General features: G+C 37.1%; 1 protein-coding gene across 1 annotated transcript in view; it reads right to left on the reverse strand.

Annotated features, from left to right (window-relative positions):
• Nucleotides 1–18,112, reverse strand: part of ZPLD1 (zona pellucida like domain containing 1) — a 31,235-nt gene extending 13,123 nt beyond the window's left edge. Inside the window, exons 1-5 of the mRNA XM_071758073.1 lie at nucleotides 17,239–18,112; nucleotides 8,969–9,082; nucleotides 3,512–3,732; nucleotides 699–880; nucleotides 19–91 (exon numbers count right to left, since the gene is read on the reverse strand). Of these exons, the coding sequence (XP_071614174.1) occupies nucleotides 19–91; nucleotides 699–880; nucleotides 3,512–3,732; nucleotides 8,969–9,074 (582 nt within the window). The 5' untranslated portion in view covers nucleotides 9,075–9,082; nucleotides 17,239–18,112. The remainder of the gene's footprint in view (nucleotides 1–18; nucleotides 92–698; nucleotides 881–3,511; nucleotides 3,733–8,968; nucleotides 9,083–17,238) is intronic.
• Nucleotides 18,113–18,337: the final 225 nt, after the last annotated feature.

Genomic DNA, 18,337 nt, shown 5'->3' on the forward strand with positions numbered 1-18,337 from the left:
ACAGTATTTTATACTCACATTATAAAGCAGTAAATTCAAAGTGCTGATAAAAGTACCGTTGTTCTCTCTTACAGAAATTGCAGCTGATGACCTACAAAAGAACCAGAAACCAAAAACATCATGAAAAGAAATCTTATTTTTTGTGTTTACATACTTCAGTGTTTATTATCATTAAAAAAACCCTCAAGTTATGTCACAAGGAGTTAATTTATACACTTGGGTTGTAAACTTCAGAAACAGAAATTTATAGTGGAAACATTGACAGAACAGTAGCTATGCAGAAAGTAATGGATACTGTTGAAAACATGAATCAGAAAAATAATTAGCAGAGAGGCAAAGTGACAAAAAAGAACCCAGTTTTCATGATGTACAAGTTTTACTCTTTGAAATATTTTTTCTTGCACTCTATACTTGCATGCTTACAAACTCTTTCATGAAGAATTCCCTTTATTATTTTGTTGCTACCATTTTGTCATCAGAATATCTGAATTTTAAGTAAGTTTTGCATTATATAAGTCGCTCTTCATAGACTATGTTATCTGATACAGTGATGCTACAGAATTTTCCTTTGCATCACCTCTTCCTTCAGTGCTTTTCCCTTTCCCTTCACTCTTGCACAGCTCAAAATTGCAATGCATAGATTCGGATGGGCTTACAGAAAGATGGGAAGGAAACACAGAAATGAAAAGCACACTTACGAAGCAAGCTGGGTATTGTTAACCAAGTACTCCAATGGATAGCTACAGCTAAATTTGTACAGAAGCCCAGGCAAATAGCTGATAATCGTTGGTGGGTCTGGTGTATCGATGTAGCCTGAAACATTACCTATCTGTACCACTGAGGTATTTCCATAAGCGTTGATACCTCGAGCTGAGGATACCTTTTGAGGGAGACAGAAAACAGCAATTATCAGAAAGTTAAGCGTGGAACAAAAGATCCCTAATGACACAGATGCTTTAAGCATGCCAGAGGTGCTTTCAGGAAATTCTTCCAAAATTAATTTCGTTAAATAACATGTTCCTTGTGTTCTGGTTTTTATTTCCCCCAAACCATGTATATACCATTATGAACTATGTGTAAAGAAATCCTGTCAGAAATGCAAGAGCTGAAAAGGAACACAATCCTACAGCCAAGGCATCCCTAATTCACTCTCTGGACACACGCTCTGCTGTGTGGCTCAGGCTCAGAGTGTGCAGAGCCAGCAGTAACAGGCAGCTCTCCAGAAGACTGAAGGACATCCTTTCCTCCTTGTAGCAGCCCAGCCCCATTCCATCTGTGGCCACTCATCTGAGTAAGAGGGTGGTTTGAAAACAGCAGATAAGCACCACAAAGTACTTTCTCAGTAGGCACATACATAATAATTAGCATGGCACATAATAACAATTACATGGCACTGGACTTCCATTTCTTCTGTATAGTTCTATCAGCAAAACAGATACTTTCAATAGCTTCAGAACACCCAGTTCTTTGAAAAGATATGTCATTATTGAAGAATCATCCTGAGGTGTGCATGAGGTGTAATATTTTGCACTAAATACCACAAGATTCACAGCAAGTATTTTGATTCTTTTGGCCACAGAAAAAATGTCCTGAAAAAAGATGCACCCATACAGTTTGCCAGTAGTATGCTCCTAAAGGTCAGAAAAATTATAAAAATAAAACTTTCTAAGATCTATTTCTTTCCCAAAAACCACAGGTTAGAACACTAATATAGTATAGCCAGCCACAGCTCTGTTTAGCTTTCTTACCTCCCATCCCCCAAAAAATAAAAGGTTGTGTCTTGCTGTACTTCAGTCAGTTTTAGCTGAATTCTGTCTGAAGTGTTGTCTCTCCTTTCTTGTTATTGAAAATGAGTTTGAAGGGCTTTGCTGTGAGTCACAGCCAAGAAATGCACAGGATTGTCCAGTGTAGGGAACATGATAGGAAATGCTCCCTGCTTCTTTATCCTCTTTCTTTGTGGCACAGTATGCATAAACAAAGAGGATGAGGAGAATTCTTGGTTATATTTTTAGCAGCTGCTACTTTGTCTTTGCATCCTGGATAGCCTTCTGGGCTTCATGGGGAGCTCCAATTAATTGGACTTAACAGAGTGTTTTGGTTTTGGTTGTTTTTTTTTAAACATCAAGGTCTTACAACTATAATCAAAGAGTAAGTTCAGGGAGTTTATAATGTGACCAACCCCACAGAAACAGGAAAAAGTTGTTTTCTAGCAGATTCTCCTGCTGCTTTTCAAGAAAATTGGGAAAATAAATTCTCAAACTGTTTTTCACTGAAATTTTAAAAGGAAACTCAGCCTGAGGCAAAGAGGTTCAGAACACATCCAACGTTTAAGCCCACTTTCACAAAACTGTTGCAGCAGAAAACAGGGTTTGTCATAAAACCTGGCAGGTGTCATCAAGTGCAAGTACGAACTCCAGATAGAACATAAGCCTTAAAAATAAATATTTTTATACTTGTTTTTCAAAGTTATTAATAGATACTTTGACACAAGTCATCATTGCTTGTAGGTACAGTGCAATATACACACAAACTGTACAACTGTTCTCTCCCTTGGTTTCAAACCTCACTTCCTACTCTCCCCCCATTCAGAGGGAGGTAGCTTCACTGAAGAAAATGAAATTATACTGGTAAATAACAAAATTTAAAGGCACATGGATCAAATTTTGGTCCCAAAACCTCACTCACAGCCAAGGACTAGATTTTGTCATTAGCTGAACAAAGATGGGCATTACCCATGTATGAAACAGCCACATAAACGCAGACACTGAAGTCACACCACAAGGTGAAACACCCTAAGACTGAGTGGCTGTGCACTAAGAGTTCAGAGCTGAACATCAGTTCATCTGAACTTCAGGTCCACACACGACTTTTTTGTCATAAACCAAGTGCATTGATTAGATGGCATTTTTGTGTGTGTCAAGTATTCAAAATTTGCTTGAAAAATTCAGTTTGCTGCCAAGCAGCTCCATTTTGAGCTAAGATTTTCCAAGGCAGTGCTAGAGCTCAAAGCAGTGCTAGCAGAGGCATTTAATGTGGGTTGGGCCCTCTGGCACATTCATTCACTGCCTTATTGCAGAACTCACAAGATCAGTCAATCTGTCAGCAACCTGCTCTCATGAGACCATGGAAGGAGTTACCCAGACTATAACTCTTATTTATCTAACCCACTCTTTAGAACGTTTTACTTTGATTTTCTAAGTGGATATTTGAGAAATTTCAGCAAAGTTTAAGGCATGTTCAGCAAGAGTTTTAAAAATGGAAATATGGAAAATATATTTCAAATGAAAAATATACCTTCTAATTAGAAGCGTGTGTCTCACCACATCTTCACATTGATAATCAAGATTATAAATTACAAACTTTCTCTGGTTTTCTTTGATGTATGCAATATATTCCTAGCTGGGCAAGGCAATGTAAACATTGTAGGTAAAGGACACAGTACTGTCCAGGCCATTCACCTGATCCTATGCATAAACAGCCATGCTGCAGTTTCACTTTGACCTTGTCTTACCACTAGTGTGTTTCCACAGGACTCCAAAGTACTCAGATTGATGATGAAAATGACAACTGCTGGAAAGGTGTTGTTGTTGATGAAACCTCTACAGTGGGCATCCCCATGTTTCCCATTCAGTGCCAGATCTGTCTCAGAATAACCAGAGAAAAGAACTGTGCAAAAATTTATCTTCATAGTAATTGTCTGTACTCCACAGAAAACATTGATATCTCGTTCAGCTGCAGAAAAAAATCCAGGGAAAGGTATTGTAAGCAAATGCATTTCAACTAATCTCCATATAATTATTGTAGCAGTTAGTCTAGTATTGTAAATGCTGATTAAATCAATTTTTATACCACAGTCATAGCAAACTATAGGAATATAAAGGTCAGAATCGCATTATTTGAAGAACAGATTTGACTCTACAATTTCACTAAAGACACAAGAGGAATTAATAAGGTAACACAATCTAGCACAAAACAAAACCATTATTCCAAAATTCCCCAACAAACCTATCAGTAGCACAAAAGTAAATCAAAACATGTCAGTGGAGTGGAAGCCAGTAAGTAGTTAAATATTTGGATTCTGATTAAACACTCCCCTTCTGGAACAGAAATTCCCAGCAATTTTGAGAAGCTCAGGAGGCTGAGCTGTGCCTTCCAATCCAATCTGGCTTGGAGGTTGGGGGAGTGTGTACCTGGAGTTCACTTTGTATGAGGCTGTAGTCAAGGGCTGTGCAGGCTTGAAAGTACAATCAAGAGCATATCAAAGTAATTTATTATGATACCTGTAAAGCTGTGGTTGGGTTTTTTTTAAAAAACACCAACTTTGACTTTAATGAAAAATCAGTTGGTTCTTGAAAGACAATGATCGATACTACAAAGTATGTTGCAATCTTTCATTCTGTACATTATGACAACACAAGAGACCTAGAGGACAGCAACTGTTGGAACTGATCAATTTTTTAACTATGCCAAAAAAACCTACAAAACTCTTCTTGGGTTAATTTTACCTTTTGTTCAAAAGTTCTGAAGATTTTTATGTACTTGAGTGGAAAAGCTCCAGACCAGGATATAGGCACAAGCAACAATTTATTTTGCTTTAGAGCAAAAACATAGCTTTTCTATAATGTCCTCTCTGCCTGCAACTGATTGGGGGGGTATTATTTTTTTTTTTCCCCTACTGCTTTACCAAAAAGACATATTGTGTTGTGTTAAAGACAGACATTACTCCTTTATATATCAACTCATTTATTATATCTGCATAAAGGTTAAGTGCTATTAAAAATTGCAGAACAACTTCAGTCAATACTATACCATTAAGTCTGCTGAAATGAATTGTTTCATTGCATTGTCACAACAGAGAGGAAATGAAATCTCCATTACAATGAACAAGCTCTTCCCCCCTGATTCAGGAACACAAGCAGTTTAATTTAGACAGCTCTAACAGTGACTTTAAAGCCAAAACAATCAAGTGCAGGAAATAAAAGGCTAAACTCAGTCCTGAGCTAATGTGGTGATAAATGTTATTCACTGGGTATAAATTGGGGCTGAAAGGTAGTGGAGGCAAGACAGGAGGCGAAGTGATTTGGCAAAAAAGTCTCCTGGTTTATGCATATACATAATTCCACTAACATAACGTGCAAAGATCAAGAATCAGTATGCCTTGGTATTCGCTTCATGAGGATTGTTATGATCCATTTAATGAGTATACTAAGGTAGAGGGAACAGAACAAAAAAGCAAGTGGCAAAGTGAGTCTTTACACTTATTTGGACCAATGCAGTGTCAGATTGTAACAAATTGCACGATCTAACAAAGTAGCTCGATTAATTTTATAACTCCCTTCAAGCCTCTTGAGAAGCAGGATATTACTTTATCTGTTAAGGTACCACTACCACTTACAAAATTCACATTTGACACGAAAGGAAATGAGAGCATACAGTACGAAAACAACCTTTGTGCTACACAGGAGGATAAATGACCTTCCCAAACTTAACCTTTTCTGCCTAATACTTTACAAGTATTACAAGGAAGTATTGTTGCCAACTTAGTCCATTCTGGAATTAAAACAACATTATTCGTTCAGAAACTAATCTGACACTGTATGAAAATGTATCTAATGTTCCTCTACATACTAAACATCTGGCTCTTTTCTTTTTTTTTTTTTTTTTTGTGAATTTAGAAAGATAAATATTATTCCTATATCTGTATAAGTTTAAACAAAAAAATTGTATTCCTGAAGTAAAAGCTTCTGTTATTCTGAATGAGAGAGAAACAATAGTTTGAAGGTTAGTTCACCCAGCTGATGAGGCTTTAAATTTAGCAACCTTTTTGTCTCAGTTTGCACACAGGCAAAGCACTTGGCTTCTTTGGGTCTCAAATCACACATACTGTCTTCAGTCAACAGTAATCACAGGGGTGTCACAGGCAAAACAGAGTAAAGCTCAAGTAGCAGATACTACAGCAAGAGACACCATCTTGAATCAAGGACAGAGCAGTGGCAACCTGAGCCAAAGGGTGACAGCTTGACTGCCTGCTTCTGCTCTGGTACCCTTCCACATATTGCCAAGACTCACTCCAGAGCAGTGAAAAACCTGTAGAGGACAAGAGTTTGTCACAGAACACTGTTGACAAAAGTCATTCCACCAGAAGAGGGATGCAAAGACGTTTATAGTTCAAAACCAACTCCTCTGCATGAGCCTCCTCTTTAATCAAATCACTGCTTTGATAGTGAATTAAAATGCATAGTGTGTGCAAAAGAGCTGCAAAATTTTGTTAGCTTCTACTAAGGTCTCAGCATGTTCTTACGGCAAGAACCCCCTGAATCAAAACTGTGTGCTTACCATCTGAGGAAAGCTAGACTGATAAGGCTCCATCTCCCAAAAATCTTCAAATAACTGTGCTTTACTGCAATGCAGCAACAAAGCTTTTTCCTCCAGACAATTCTCTGAAGGACAGCAGGATCTGACCTTATTTAATGCTCTATAAAACCCATCTTGCTTTCAGTATAAAACATCACAGAATTTTCAGTCTACTAAGTATGGGTTTTGTTTTTTCATCACTGCTGACTATTGCAGACCTATACTCTAAAACAAACCTCAGAAACAAAAGTTCTGCCTGATTATTTATCATCCTACTTATGCAGCACCATTACTATGCAAGAGTGACCTAAGCAATGAATGATAAAAGCACAAATAAATGAAAAATGGATGAGCTCCAAGGTTTCTTTAGGAAGGCTTAATTTCTCATCTTTGCTGAAAACAACTTATATTCTTCACAGCATTCAAAGAGCAGACAACTTCAAAATTCAATGGTTTCTCTGGTATCTGCATACCACAGACCTCAGCAAAGAAGTGCATTCTCCCCACTTGTTCAGAATTTCAACAATGAAGTTTTCTTGTTTGGAACAAGTAAGAAACAGGAAGAAAATCCTTTCCATAACCTGGCTCTGTGGAGGGAGCCCTTTCTTCTTCAGCCAGGAGGAAGCTTGTTTTGAAACATTCATCTTTTTTACCTCTCTCTCACCACCCCCCCTACGTCTGAAGTCTGAAGGCAGTGAGGCCAGCACCCTCAAAGACACAGCCTGAGCTGACCACTGGAGAAGCAAGTGTAGCAGATGCAAGCCCCTTCTCCTCTAGAGGATCTCTGACCCATCTTCTGGGTTTCTTCATCCCAGAAAACAGAGCAGCCTCACTTCACTCAAGCTCAACTACTCTCAGCCAATTACATAGCAGTCCCTTCTGTATACTTAAAATAACACCTGTCAAATTTGAGGACAAAAAGATCTTTTGGCTTTTACCTCTATCTCAAATGCATGGCTAAGAAACAGAATTATTTTTATTCCCTAGCTCTCAAAAATCACCAGTAAGACTGTTAATTAAATTCCAGCCTTTGAATCTTTACAGCCTAAGATCACAAACAAGAAAGAGCAAGACTTAGCTCTCAGCTCCTACAGGAGGGTGTGCTGGGATTAGCATTTACTTTAAAAAAAAAAAAAATCTGTTTACTTGTAATCTAAACAGATTTTTTCCTGAGTCTATGAGATCTGGCAGACATGGAATCTGATATGACCCTTCCCTTTCTTATAACCTAAATCCCCATAATGAATGCTGGAGTCAATTAATGAGTTTCACATTGCAAATATAAAACCTTGTCACAGAGCTGGTGCAAAAAATGAGCAGAAAAAAAATTTAAAAGCACAGCAAGAGGAATCTAAGCCTCCATCTACTAGCTGTTACAATACTTGCAATAGGCCTGAACCAGAAAAACAATTACAAGAAAAATGGCAAAAGGTAGATCTGAGGCAGGTGAGCACAATTCACCGTTACTTTTGAGCCCAGCCTGTAAAACTTTCGCATAGAATTTGTGAAATACTTTGTTAAACACTTATTTTGTCAGGAATGGATGCAACATATTTGATCTTTGCACATCTTATTTCTCTGCTCTTCATATTCATTTAATTAAGCGAAAAAGGATCAAACCCACTGTTGGTCTTTATGTCAACAATGCACCTAGCAGTGTGGTGGTAACACAGGGAACACTCAAGTCAGAGAAAAGCCTACAGTCTGTTTAAGTTTAATAAAATAGCTGATCCTCATCGAGCAAAAATCAAAATTATTATTATTATTCAGAAAGCAATAACATTGAAAGGTATTACAGCATAATACTACACTGAGTTCATCGCTATACTGTTCAGTTCAGTTGCTACCTCAGAAACCCAAGACATGAACAAGCCAATATTCACAGACTTTATTATTATTATATCCAGGGAACAACTGAGACAGAGAGGAAAAGCAATGTAACAGTGACTAAAAAGATTCTTTAGCTGAGTAAACCCTGATATGCCTGTCACTAAAACTGAAATTTCATTTCTATTTCTCATTATATTAACAGTTGGACATCCAATGTCCCCCAAATTACTTAATTCCCTTTTTATCACAAAGGCATGAGCGTACATCATACATAGATACATCCATTGCTTCACCTGTCCTTAACCAAACACTTAACCCTGAAGTGAGGCACTGAACTTTGCATTCCACTTCATTTTTCTCAAAAAATATATATTTCTTTGTTTCACTAAGAGGGCACAATTATGCTCTCTTACCCTGGTAAAACACAAAAGAAAACCCAGTTACAAGCTTCAGACTCTTAAATTAATAGAGAACATTTCCAACAGCACAGCCTCTGGTGATCTTCTAGGACAGAATGGAGCTCTGGTAAAAGCAGGTCAAGCCCCACTTGTGTGAGGGGAGTTGTATTCATTACTAGTGGGCTGAATTTGACCCATTGTGCAGTTTAAAAGAAAGTAGAGTGCACCATTAGATGAGTTTCATTGTCAGGGAGATAGTTAATACTCAATGTGGAGTCCTACCCTCAGGCTTCAGACAGATTTAAAGTTCTGTATTTAAAAATAAGCACTGCTTTGAACCAAGACAATAAAGAAGCCATTAGGAAAAAAGTCTATTAAACACTTACCAGGAAACCTGCTATGGAGGTTAGCATCACAGTTGTATCCATTGAACTGAGCAGTCACTGAAAGCACTTTAATCGTCAGCAGGAGCAGTAACCATACCTGTTCCATTGCAAAACCTAGCAAAACATTATTAGGTGGTTATTACACACATCTGTTCATTGTGTTAAAGATGCTTACTGCAGACATTCAACCACTCGGGAGGTGATGGTCTCCAGCAAAGGAATTGGGAATGAAGCTCACAAGTTTATGGGAAAGAGGCCACAGGCAGCAGGGCTCATTTCTCTACTTGTGAGTAATGTGCAATTTCTATTAAAATCTACATTTTTTAATCATAACTTGTGGCCAAAAAGAGAGATAGATTATGATTGCTTAAATATTTAAATTCCAACAGCTTCTTCATCATTTCACTGTTCGTTTTTTTTTGAGAAAGACATTGTAGAACAGTAGTTTTATTTTAGCCAAATCTTTGAAAGCAATACAGATAAATGGCATACTGAGCAATTCTCAGGTTCAAGGTCCTAGAATAAAAATCAGTTCATACCTATTTGCTAAAAACCTATTCTTCAAAGCACATGTGCAATTACACTAAGCTTAGGTATGGAGTTGGCACAGACATTGGCATCTATTTGAATTGTATCTGGCAACCAGACCATAAAATCAGAACACATGAATTTCTAGTATCTCGAATAATTAATCCTCCTGGGAGGAAAACTCCAAGATGTAATATCTGTGGTAATTACTGCAACTAAAAAACCATCTGATTCATGCTTTTGTCAAAAGTATCCTAAAATACTTAGTTTGTGGTCCATAAATCCAAGCGTTAGTTTTTCTTTTTTATTATTTGTAAGATTTTATAATCCTGGTAATTATCTCTGCTGATGAGGACTTCAAACATGGCAATGTTCTCCATTTGCCTAGACAGGAACTGAGCAATTCTAAAATTTAGGTTTGCTTTCTCTAAGACTATGGAGATGCTGATCATCTCCTTTCTCCAAGTGGACAGCACACCTAAATGCAGCCATATCTGGCATGGCAAGCAGCTGTCAGAAGAGCTGGCAACAGAACACAGAAAGAAGATTTGAGACAAACCCTCACTCTTAACTGGATTTTTCATGGTTACACAGAGGTCTGAGTTCAAGTCTGCTCAAAGGCTTCCACTAGTTTTCAAGCCAGGATCACAGAGCACACAATGCTGGGATTTAAAGCCTCCTGCTAAAGGACAGATGCAGAGAGGACAGTCCCAAGTGCTCTGTCACCCAACAAGCCAACTACAGAACACTGAACCAAACTCTACTACAAGACAAAGGCACGTCCAAAGCTCTACTCACTTCAGTGTAATTCTGCTCGGAAGCACATGGAATAAAAATGGAGAATTGGAAATGCCAACTTCCTGCTAAGCATGCGTGTTTTGTGGTTATAACTTTATCTCCAAAAGCAGTTTGGCTTGGAAGTTCTGCAGAACTTACTCAAAGTGCAACTCATAGCACTAATGCAACATCCTTTAAGTTTCAGGTAAATATAGAGCTAAATGAAAGCACTCTTTCACCTTCTACTTCTTTTCCATTGTTTTTTTTTGTGTTCACGGCACTTTTTACAGCTAGTGCTGATGAAGAATTTTGAAGACATAAGAAATAAGATAAAATTTTAAGCCGGATTGCTATGAGACTCTGTATTTTCATGAACTCCTCACCCTCTCCATTGCTCTCAGATGGAGAAGTAAGGTGATGTTTGATTGTTTATTATGAACGTTCATACTTCATTTTGAAAGTAACATTTTTTCCCTTGAGAAATTGGCCTTTCTCCAGTGTACTAGAACTTTACCTCTTTTTGTACAGCAGTTACACTGATAAAGTGGTTATTACTGTTCTGTTGTATATGAGCTGGTTTCTGATGTCCATTACAATGATATAAATCAGGGGCTATTTACCAAGATCTAAATCTCCCTTCACTTTTCTAACTGCCACAGTATTTTTTGCTACCAAAAAAAAAAACCAAAAAAAACACCAAAACCAAAGAAACAGTTTGAAAGAATTTAATGAAAGATGACACTGACAAAGCTGCAGCTATTATTTTAGATGAAAAACAGAACTCACAATAAATTCTAAAATTTTAATTATTAACTTCAGCTTCTGCTGCTGTATTTCAGAGGAAGCAGAGAAAATGACTAAGAACAAAATTAAATTAAGACATTAAATATTTATAGCGTTAGTTCTCTACCTGTATTCAGAACAAGTGAGATTTTAACATAACCCTCATCTGTGGTTTGCACTGCTGAGCACTGTTTACAAATTCAAAGTGTACTACTTAGTCTCACTGAATGCTCACCTCAAAAAATCGTTTCATAGTCACCTAAATAATTTTACTTCCAAATATCTGTATCTCTACTTGTCCACCTAAGGATCTCTTCCCAGCAAGGTATTTTCTCTTTAGCAGGGGAACCATCATTTCCCTTGACTTGGGGGTGGAGGTAAAAATCCATGCACAGGACTTCCATTAACACAAAAAGAACCTATGATGACTATCTCAAGTATTACCAGAACAGGAGAATTTGAAAGGCTGTGTATAGACAAAGAGATAGTCAGAGATTTAAAGACCTGCCAAACGCTGTTAATTAAATAATTTCAGAGACCATGGTTCACACAGAATGCTGAAACAATCAACCCAAAGGAAAAACAGTTCCAGATAACTAGGTTTCAATGTAATTAAATTAGAGTAAACTTCCAGAATGCTGAAATAGTCAGGATATGAATCTTTGCTGAAGCAGAATTGCCCATATATATATATTCAGCACTTGGTCACAACTGCAGGTCTCACTGTTCTGTGCTGCATATCAATGAAGAGTATAAAGATGTAAGAGTTGCAACACGCAGTCCTCAATTTAATTGCCATTTTATAAAGCCCTTATCCCAACTTACATAAAATTCACTATATCAGAAAACCTGCACAAAATTTCTGAGTAGAAATGTTTATGATCTAAGCAAAAGCCATTTTGCAGTCAATTTCAGAACTGAGTTTCATGAGCATGCAGTGGTTTGACCTATCCAGATTACCTCTTCTCTCCTCTCTTCTCGCTTAATCTTCATTTCTCTTCCTCACCCATCCTCTTCCAAAAGTTCTTCAAAATTTTCCATTGTGAACAGCATATACTGATTCAGCACTACATTTTTACTGACATTCATCCAAGAGCCCATTCTGACTTCAGAGTACACTATTTCATTAATTCATCCTGTATTTTATGAGAACATCCTATAATCTACTGCTTGTTCTCTAGTTTTCATTCACAGATTGTGGCAGTTCTGCAAAATAATATGGTGACCTTTTTGCCTTCTGACTGGATAAATCTTAAAACAACAGTTAATAATCATAATATAAGCTTTTGAAAGAAAATTATAGATGCAATAAGCACATAAAAAAGCTAGCAGAACATCTGTAAATATTTTCACGTACATCTAGTAACTGCCTAAATACTCTCTAGAATTGTACATTAGGCTTTTACAAGTAATGGAATAGAGACATTACTACTTTTACTCTTAATAATACTTGAAATTATCATTATATATGTCAGTGCTCATCTAATAATGAAGTAATTTGTCTCTTTGATTTACATTTGTCTTACTGCCACACTTGCTTCTCCATCTGCACTAAAGTTGGGAATAGTTGTGACATACATAAACTGTACTGCTGTCAGGTCTCCCACAACCGATTTCCTTCTAGAAATTTGTCATAATTTAAAAGTAACCCACTGAACAAAACCACAAGAATACCTCTCTGCCTCATCTTCTTCAGTACAACTTTCACTTTTAACTTGTACATCCCATTGTAACGAATAATCAAGATCATGGTTTCACTACTGCCTTGCACTTTATCTCCTTGGCTCTTCTGATGCCAATAAAATAGGACTTGGATCTTTACAGTGTATGTTTTGAAGACAACCCTACCAATGGTGATAATTCCTCTTTTTTTTTTAAAAAAAAAAAGGATTGTTACAGATAAAAAGGACACCATATGCAAAGAACTTAAACACACATTTCAACTATAAAATTTTCCTCTGCTTGTGAATAACCTTTGGTGCCTGAGACTTTAAACCAGAACATTTATTTTCTCACAAATTTCTGATTTCAGACTCCATACTGCCACCCCATTTCTGACACCAAGCAAGACCTGCAAGGCTGGAAAAAAAAATATATATGCAGGCATTCACTCGCATATGTTCATGACAAATATACACACACAGAGGTATGTGCATATGTCTTGATGGCCAGCAGTTTTCTAAGAAGAAGACTAAAGTCCTCATGACTGTGCTAAAACTGGGAACAGACTGTATGTTGCCAAAATTACAGTATTTGAGGGCACACAGCACAGAATTATAATAAATGTAATAATTTAATGTATGAGAAAATAATAAAACTAAGAACAGTAATCAGTGCACCCTAGAATATACCGAAATTGATTCCCACACAGACACAATGGGAAAATAGTTTTGTTTCAAATAAGTAAACTAATCTCTCTCATAGCTATTTAGAATACAAAGAGCAGTTGCAGAATATACAAGAAAGACCACAAATTAAATGCATGCACATTGTCAGGTGTGAAGTTGCCTTCAGCATCAATTATCTGGTCTTAGAATTACAAGCGTTTATTTGCTAGTCATTTTTCCACTTAGTTCTTGATATTTAAAAACTAGAGTCCTGAATTATCTCTATTCTATATCAGCTTTCTAATTAAATGTTGGGCCACAGCTTGGAGATCTTCCTTAATCAAACGTCCAATCAGAACTAAACAGGAACCTTACCAGATGAGGACTAAATCATAGCTAAAGTCTCAAATGCCAAGATGTTTCATGAATCAACCAGGTGCTTACAGTCTTTAAGGAAAATTAGACAGGAGAACAAATTTTTGCAGGTTTGTTTTGGTTTTGGGGGTTTTTTTGTTTTTTTTTTTTTTTCTGGAGGGGGGTGTTTGTTTTTGTTGGGGTTTTTTTTGATTGTTTGTTTTGTTTTTTTAAAACAAATCTTTGAAGTTTTTTTCTTTTTTAAATATATGGTTTATTTTTCCTGTCTTTTTACAAGAATCTCTTTCACAGAAACTAAGAGACATGAACTTTCTACAAAAGGAGGTCACATTAAATTCACCAGACACCTGCAAGATATCAAATTTTGACCAGTACACTATGTGGGCAACTGAAATTCAAGATTGTCAAATAGTAATATGGAAACAATCCATTGCTTCCTTAAGAACTGAAGTGAAATAACCATTCTAAACCCTGCTTAACGCCAAAAGACTGAAAACCTAAGTCTGGTTCCTGAAGACACAGTTCAGTTTTTTTGTTAATCTTATTGCTGGTAGTGAGAATCATATGTGTATGTTGGATAAATAATAGAAGCCTTACAGCCACGCAGTGCTCTGTAACATATAAAATCTGCAAAAGGTGTAATTGAAGAGGTACACACTAGTATAGGTCCATCTAGAGCTTTAGTTTATAGCCTTGGACTGGCAAAACTCCCCTTGAAACTCTTTTTGACTGCCAGAAGACTAGAAAAATTTTATTGGTGTACAGTACTGTCAATAACCTGTTAAATAAGAGACATGTACATTTCAACACTTCAAAACGTTAATAAAATTTTAAACAATGTGCTATGGTATACATGTCTTCTGTCAATGGTACAACAAATCTTGGATGCATTAAGAATTTTTTAATCTGGTCTAAAAAGAAACTAAGTTGATTGCATATTTACAAGGTAAGAGAAACAGTGGTCAAGTTAAGAATTTGACTATATGAAATGCTTCCAAGAGACTTATAAAAATAGCATAATAGAATAATACCTTCTTCCAAAGGGACAGACTGTTGCAGTAAAACAATTACTAAAGCATAAAAAAATGAACAGCTATTTGTGGAACAAGCAAGATAAAATACAAAGACTATTGCAGTGATCTGAAAATTTCCTTTTAGGTTGAATTTGGTGTTTCTTGACAAAGCAAGGCCTCCTTCTAATCATGAAAATCCATAGTTTAACTTGCTGTACTTAGCTCTGCATTTCTTTAATCCTGTGGGTTTGAAGTCACATTCTTTAGGGCAACTTCAGTGTATTCAACATGAAATGCCAAGAACATAAAGTTCCTGAAAACAGATAGTTTTCCTATTAAAGTTACTGCATAGCTGACTCGCATCATAAAACTAGCAGTCATTTTGGATTTTTCACTTCTCACTTCAGCTACAAAATATTGCAAACAAGAAAAAAAATTCTATAGCTAACAGTTAAAATTGCTCAATTACAAACAAGGGACCGTCAGGTAACCACCAGCCACATAGCACCCACCTTAGACTGGCTATTACATAGACAAGTATCTCTAATACACACTGTGTTATTTTTTGAAGGCATGAGCTAATTAAGCCAATAGTGATAAAAAAACAGGCCAAAACTCTTGCATTTGTTTTACGCTGTGTTCCTCTATTACTTTTATTGGTGAGATTGCAATTTGTAAATCACAGAGAAATATAAGCGAATCCAGGATTATCTTGGACTGAAACACAAGAGCAACAGGCACATCAAGTTCCCAGTACAGGGAGTGGACAAAAAATATTCCTAAATGCTGGAACAAAGAGGTTGTTCTTAGGCTGAAATACATTCTCAGCACATGCACACTCAGTCTACAAATTTCCTTCTCAGACTACTGATCATTATGGGGTTCTATCAGCTAGCAGATTTACAGAGACTATCAGATCAGTTGATATAGGCCACTGAAGAGTCATCACAAGCTAATGGCCTTTTCAGTTGCCTCTAACCATGGTCTGGAGTCAAACACACTGATGTAGTGATGAGACAACTATTAATCCTATTTCCTGCCCCCAGAGCCCTGCACTGACATGCACAGATCAAGATCCAAATGAGTGTCATTCTACTTAATTACTATTTTTACTCTTTTGAAGAGAGCAATATGAATATATATTTTCAGTTAATAACACTTGATGTCACTAGTAAGTAGACATCATACTGCAGCCATCTGTTTGCAGCTTGAAAAATCACCAGTAAAATCAGACTTCCCTGACAAAGAGCAGCAACAGTTTATGCCATCATGATGACTTCAATATCCTTACTTTTAGGAACAGAAATTAGGCAGTAGAGTACTGCTGCAGTGTAGTAGAGCCCTATCAAATAATAAAAATTTAAACAAGTTTCCAGTAAATAATGCTGATAATATTTCAGTCAAAGAAAGTATGTAATACCACAGACTTCATAAACATTGTGAAATCCGAAAGCATTTACACTATTCCCAGATTTATATTTAAAAAGAAGAAGAAAGCCTATTTCTGTTGTGAAATAGGAAGTATTTGCTTATGGGTATCTCTTTCACGAAGTTTCAAGTTCGTCTCATAGACATTTTGGATTTAAAACAAGATTTGAAGTAATTTTCAAGTCAACCTTTAAAACAAGTCTGAGGGGTACTGCTTAAGACCTAGCTGAAAGAAAACAAAACACCATACACTGATAAAAACATTCTTTGATCAAGAGTATGCAAGCAGAGCAAACACTTCTATCTTCTGCTACTCTTAGACCATGATAAAGTTTCCTCCCTCTCAGTACCCAAAGCAATTATATTAACTATGGCAATTTGGAGCGTATCAGTTCATCAGCTCAACTGAAGACTTATTTCAAATCCCTACTATCTTCATTCAAGAATATATTGTCATTATTATTACTTTAAAAATAAAAGTGGTGCAATTATGTCGTCACCTTTGTGCCCAGAGACAATGTAATTTACAATCAGCAAACCCATGTCATCCGATTGCAGTGGAGCCAGATAAGAACTCTCTCTTATCAAAGTTTTCCTCCATCAATGCAACGATTGTGGGAACAGGCTGACTGAAACCACAAGGTGGATAACATTGTTTCCTTCAAGCAGTTGATTGTAGCTCTCCTGAAAGCAACCTGAGCGGGTCTGACATACATTCACAGCCTCAACACTGCAAGTGGTTTGTAACCTTCCTCCCCACATATTAATAGCATGAGTCTCTCATGGGTACCTCCAGATAAAAGCTAAGTTTTGGAAAAAAAAGACCTATCACCTCTTCTCACAGTTGTATACTAAAATGCCTTCATGTTTTCATTAGCCATTCCCTGCACACTTCTTCCACAACACGGTCCCACTGGGATTTCCCAGTGAGGTTAAATTTGTCTGACAGGTCATAAGGTAAGAATTTTCTTTAAAAAGTAACAAATAAGTTGACATTTACCAAAGTAAGTTCTAGTTGGCTGACATGGTGGGCACTTACCCAAATCCCCTGTAGCTGTTGAGTCAGCTGTACTCCATCTATCCTGTGCTCCTGCATGTGATCAAGTGTTCGACTTGTCTGCCCTGCAGAACTTTTTCAGAAAATGCTCTGAGCCTGTGGATAGGGGAAAAGAAACACTCATTATGAAAATTCTTTTAAAAATAGGTCTGGATTTTAGATGGGAAAATTTGACAGGTTTCAGAATACTTTACAAGTCTGTTCATCATCAGACTGAAACCTGAGCAGGATCTTTATGGTGGGTTTTTTCATTCCTCTGCCTCTTTTTTCTTGCAGCCTTTTGATCTGCTTCTCTCCACTTGTATGAAGATCTCCAGAGGACCATGTGGGGCAAACAATCAACTTGGAGAAATTATTCTGTCATCAGCTTGTTGAGGGAAAACCTTGTCTGCTTAAAAAGAGGGGTGGGAGGAAGGAGAAAGATGGAAGCACTGAGATAGTATCAGTAACTAAGCTGCAAGATTATGAATGACCCATTGTGTGTTGTGAGAAGTGTCTATTTTTTTCAGTTCTGGGCTAAATTCATGGTACTAAACAAAACAAAAGCAAAGAGAGAGACATTTCACACTGTGATGAAAATGTGATATAGGAGTGTCATCGTGAATACAGGTGTCAACAGAATGGTAATTACCAACAGGACATCAATGCACACAAAGCCAAGTGCACACAAAGGCAAAGATCAAGCTGCTAGAAACCAAACCTCCTTCATAATAACTACTCCCATATCTCTGGGATTTGGAGAGAGGGTATGGGGGAGGTGTTTAACTTCCTTTTGTTTGCATTATTTTTTTCTTCCTCTTGCCTCCTTTCACCCCCTCCCTTCAGTTTCTATTGCAACCATCTATGCCTGGAAGCTTTTGTTACACCTTTGGCCAGGGAAAACAGTAGTTTATAGGCTTTGGCACCATACAGAAAACTTTGAGGAGCCTGGATTTTTTGGGGCTTAGAGCAATTTTTAGAACAGAAAAGCTCTGCCTCTGCCATCCATGCCTGCGCTTCAGCCAGCTCCTCTTAAAACATCAAAGTACTGCAGCATACACTCTGCACATTGATGGGAATGCAGGCAAGCCCCAAAGAGCAT

Source organism: Heliangelus exortis, chromosome 1, assembly GCF_036169615.1.
Source record: "Heliangelus exortis chromosome 1, bHelExo1.hap1, whole genome shotgun sequence".
NCBI lineage: Eukaryota > Metazoa > Chordata > Aves > Apodiformes > Trochilidae > Heliangelus > Heliangelus exortis.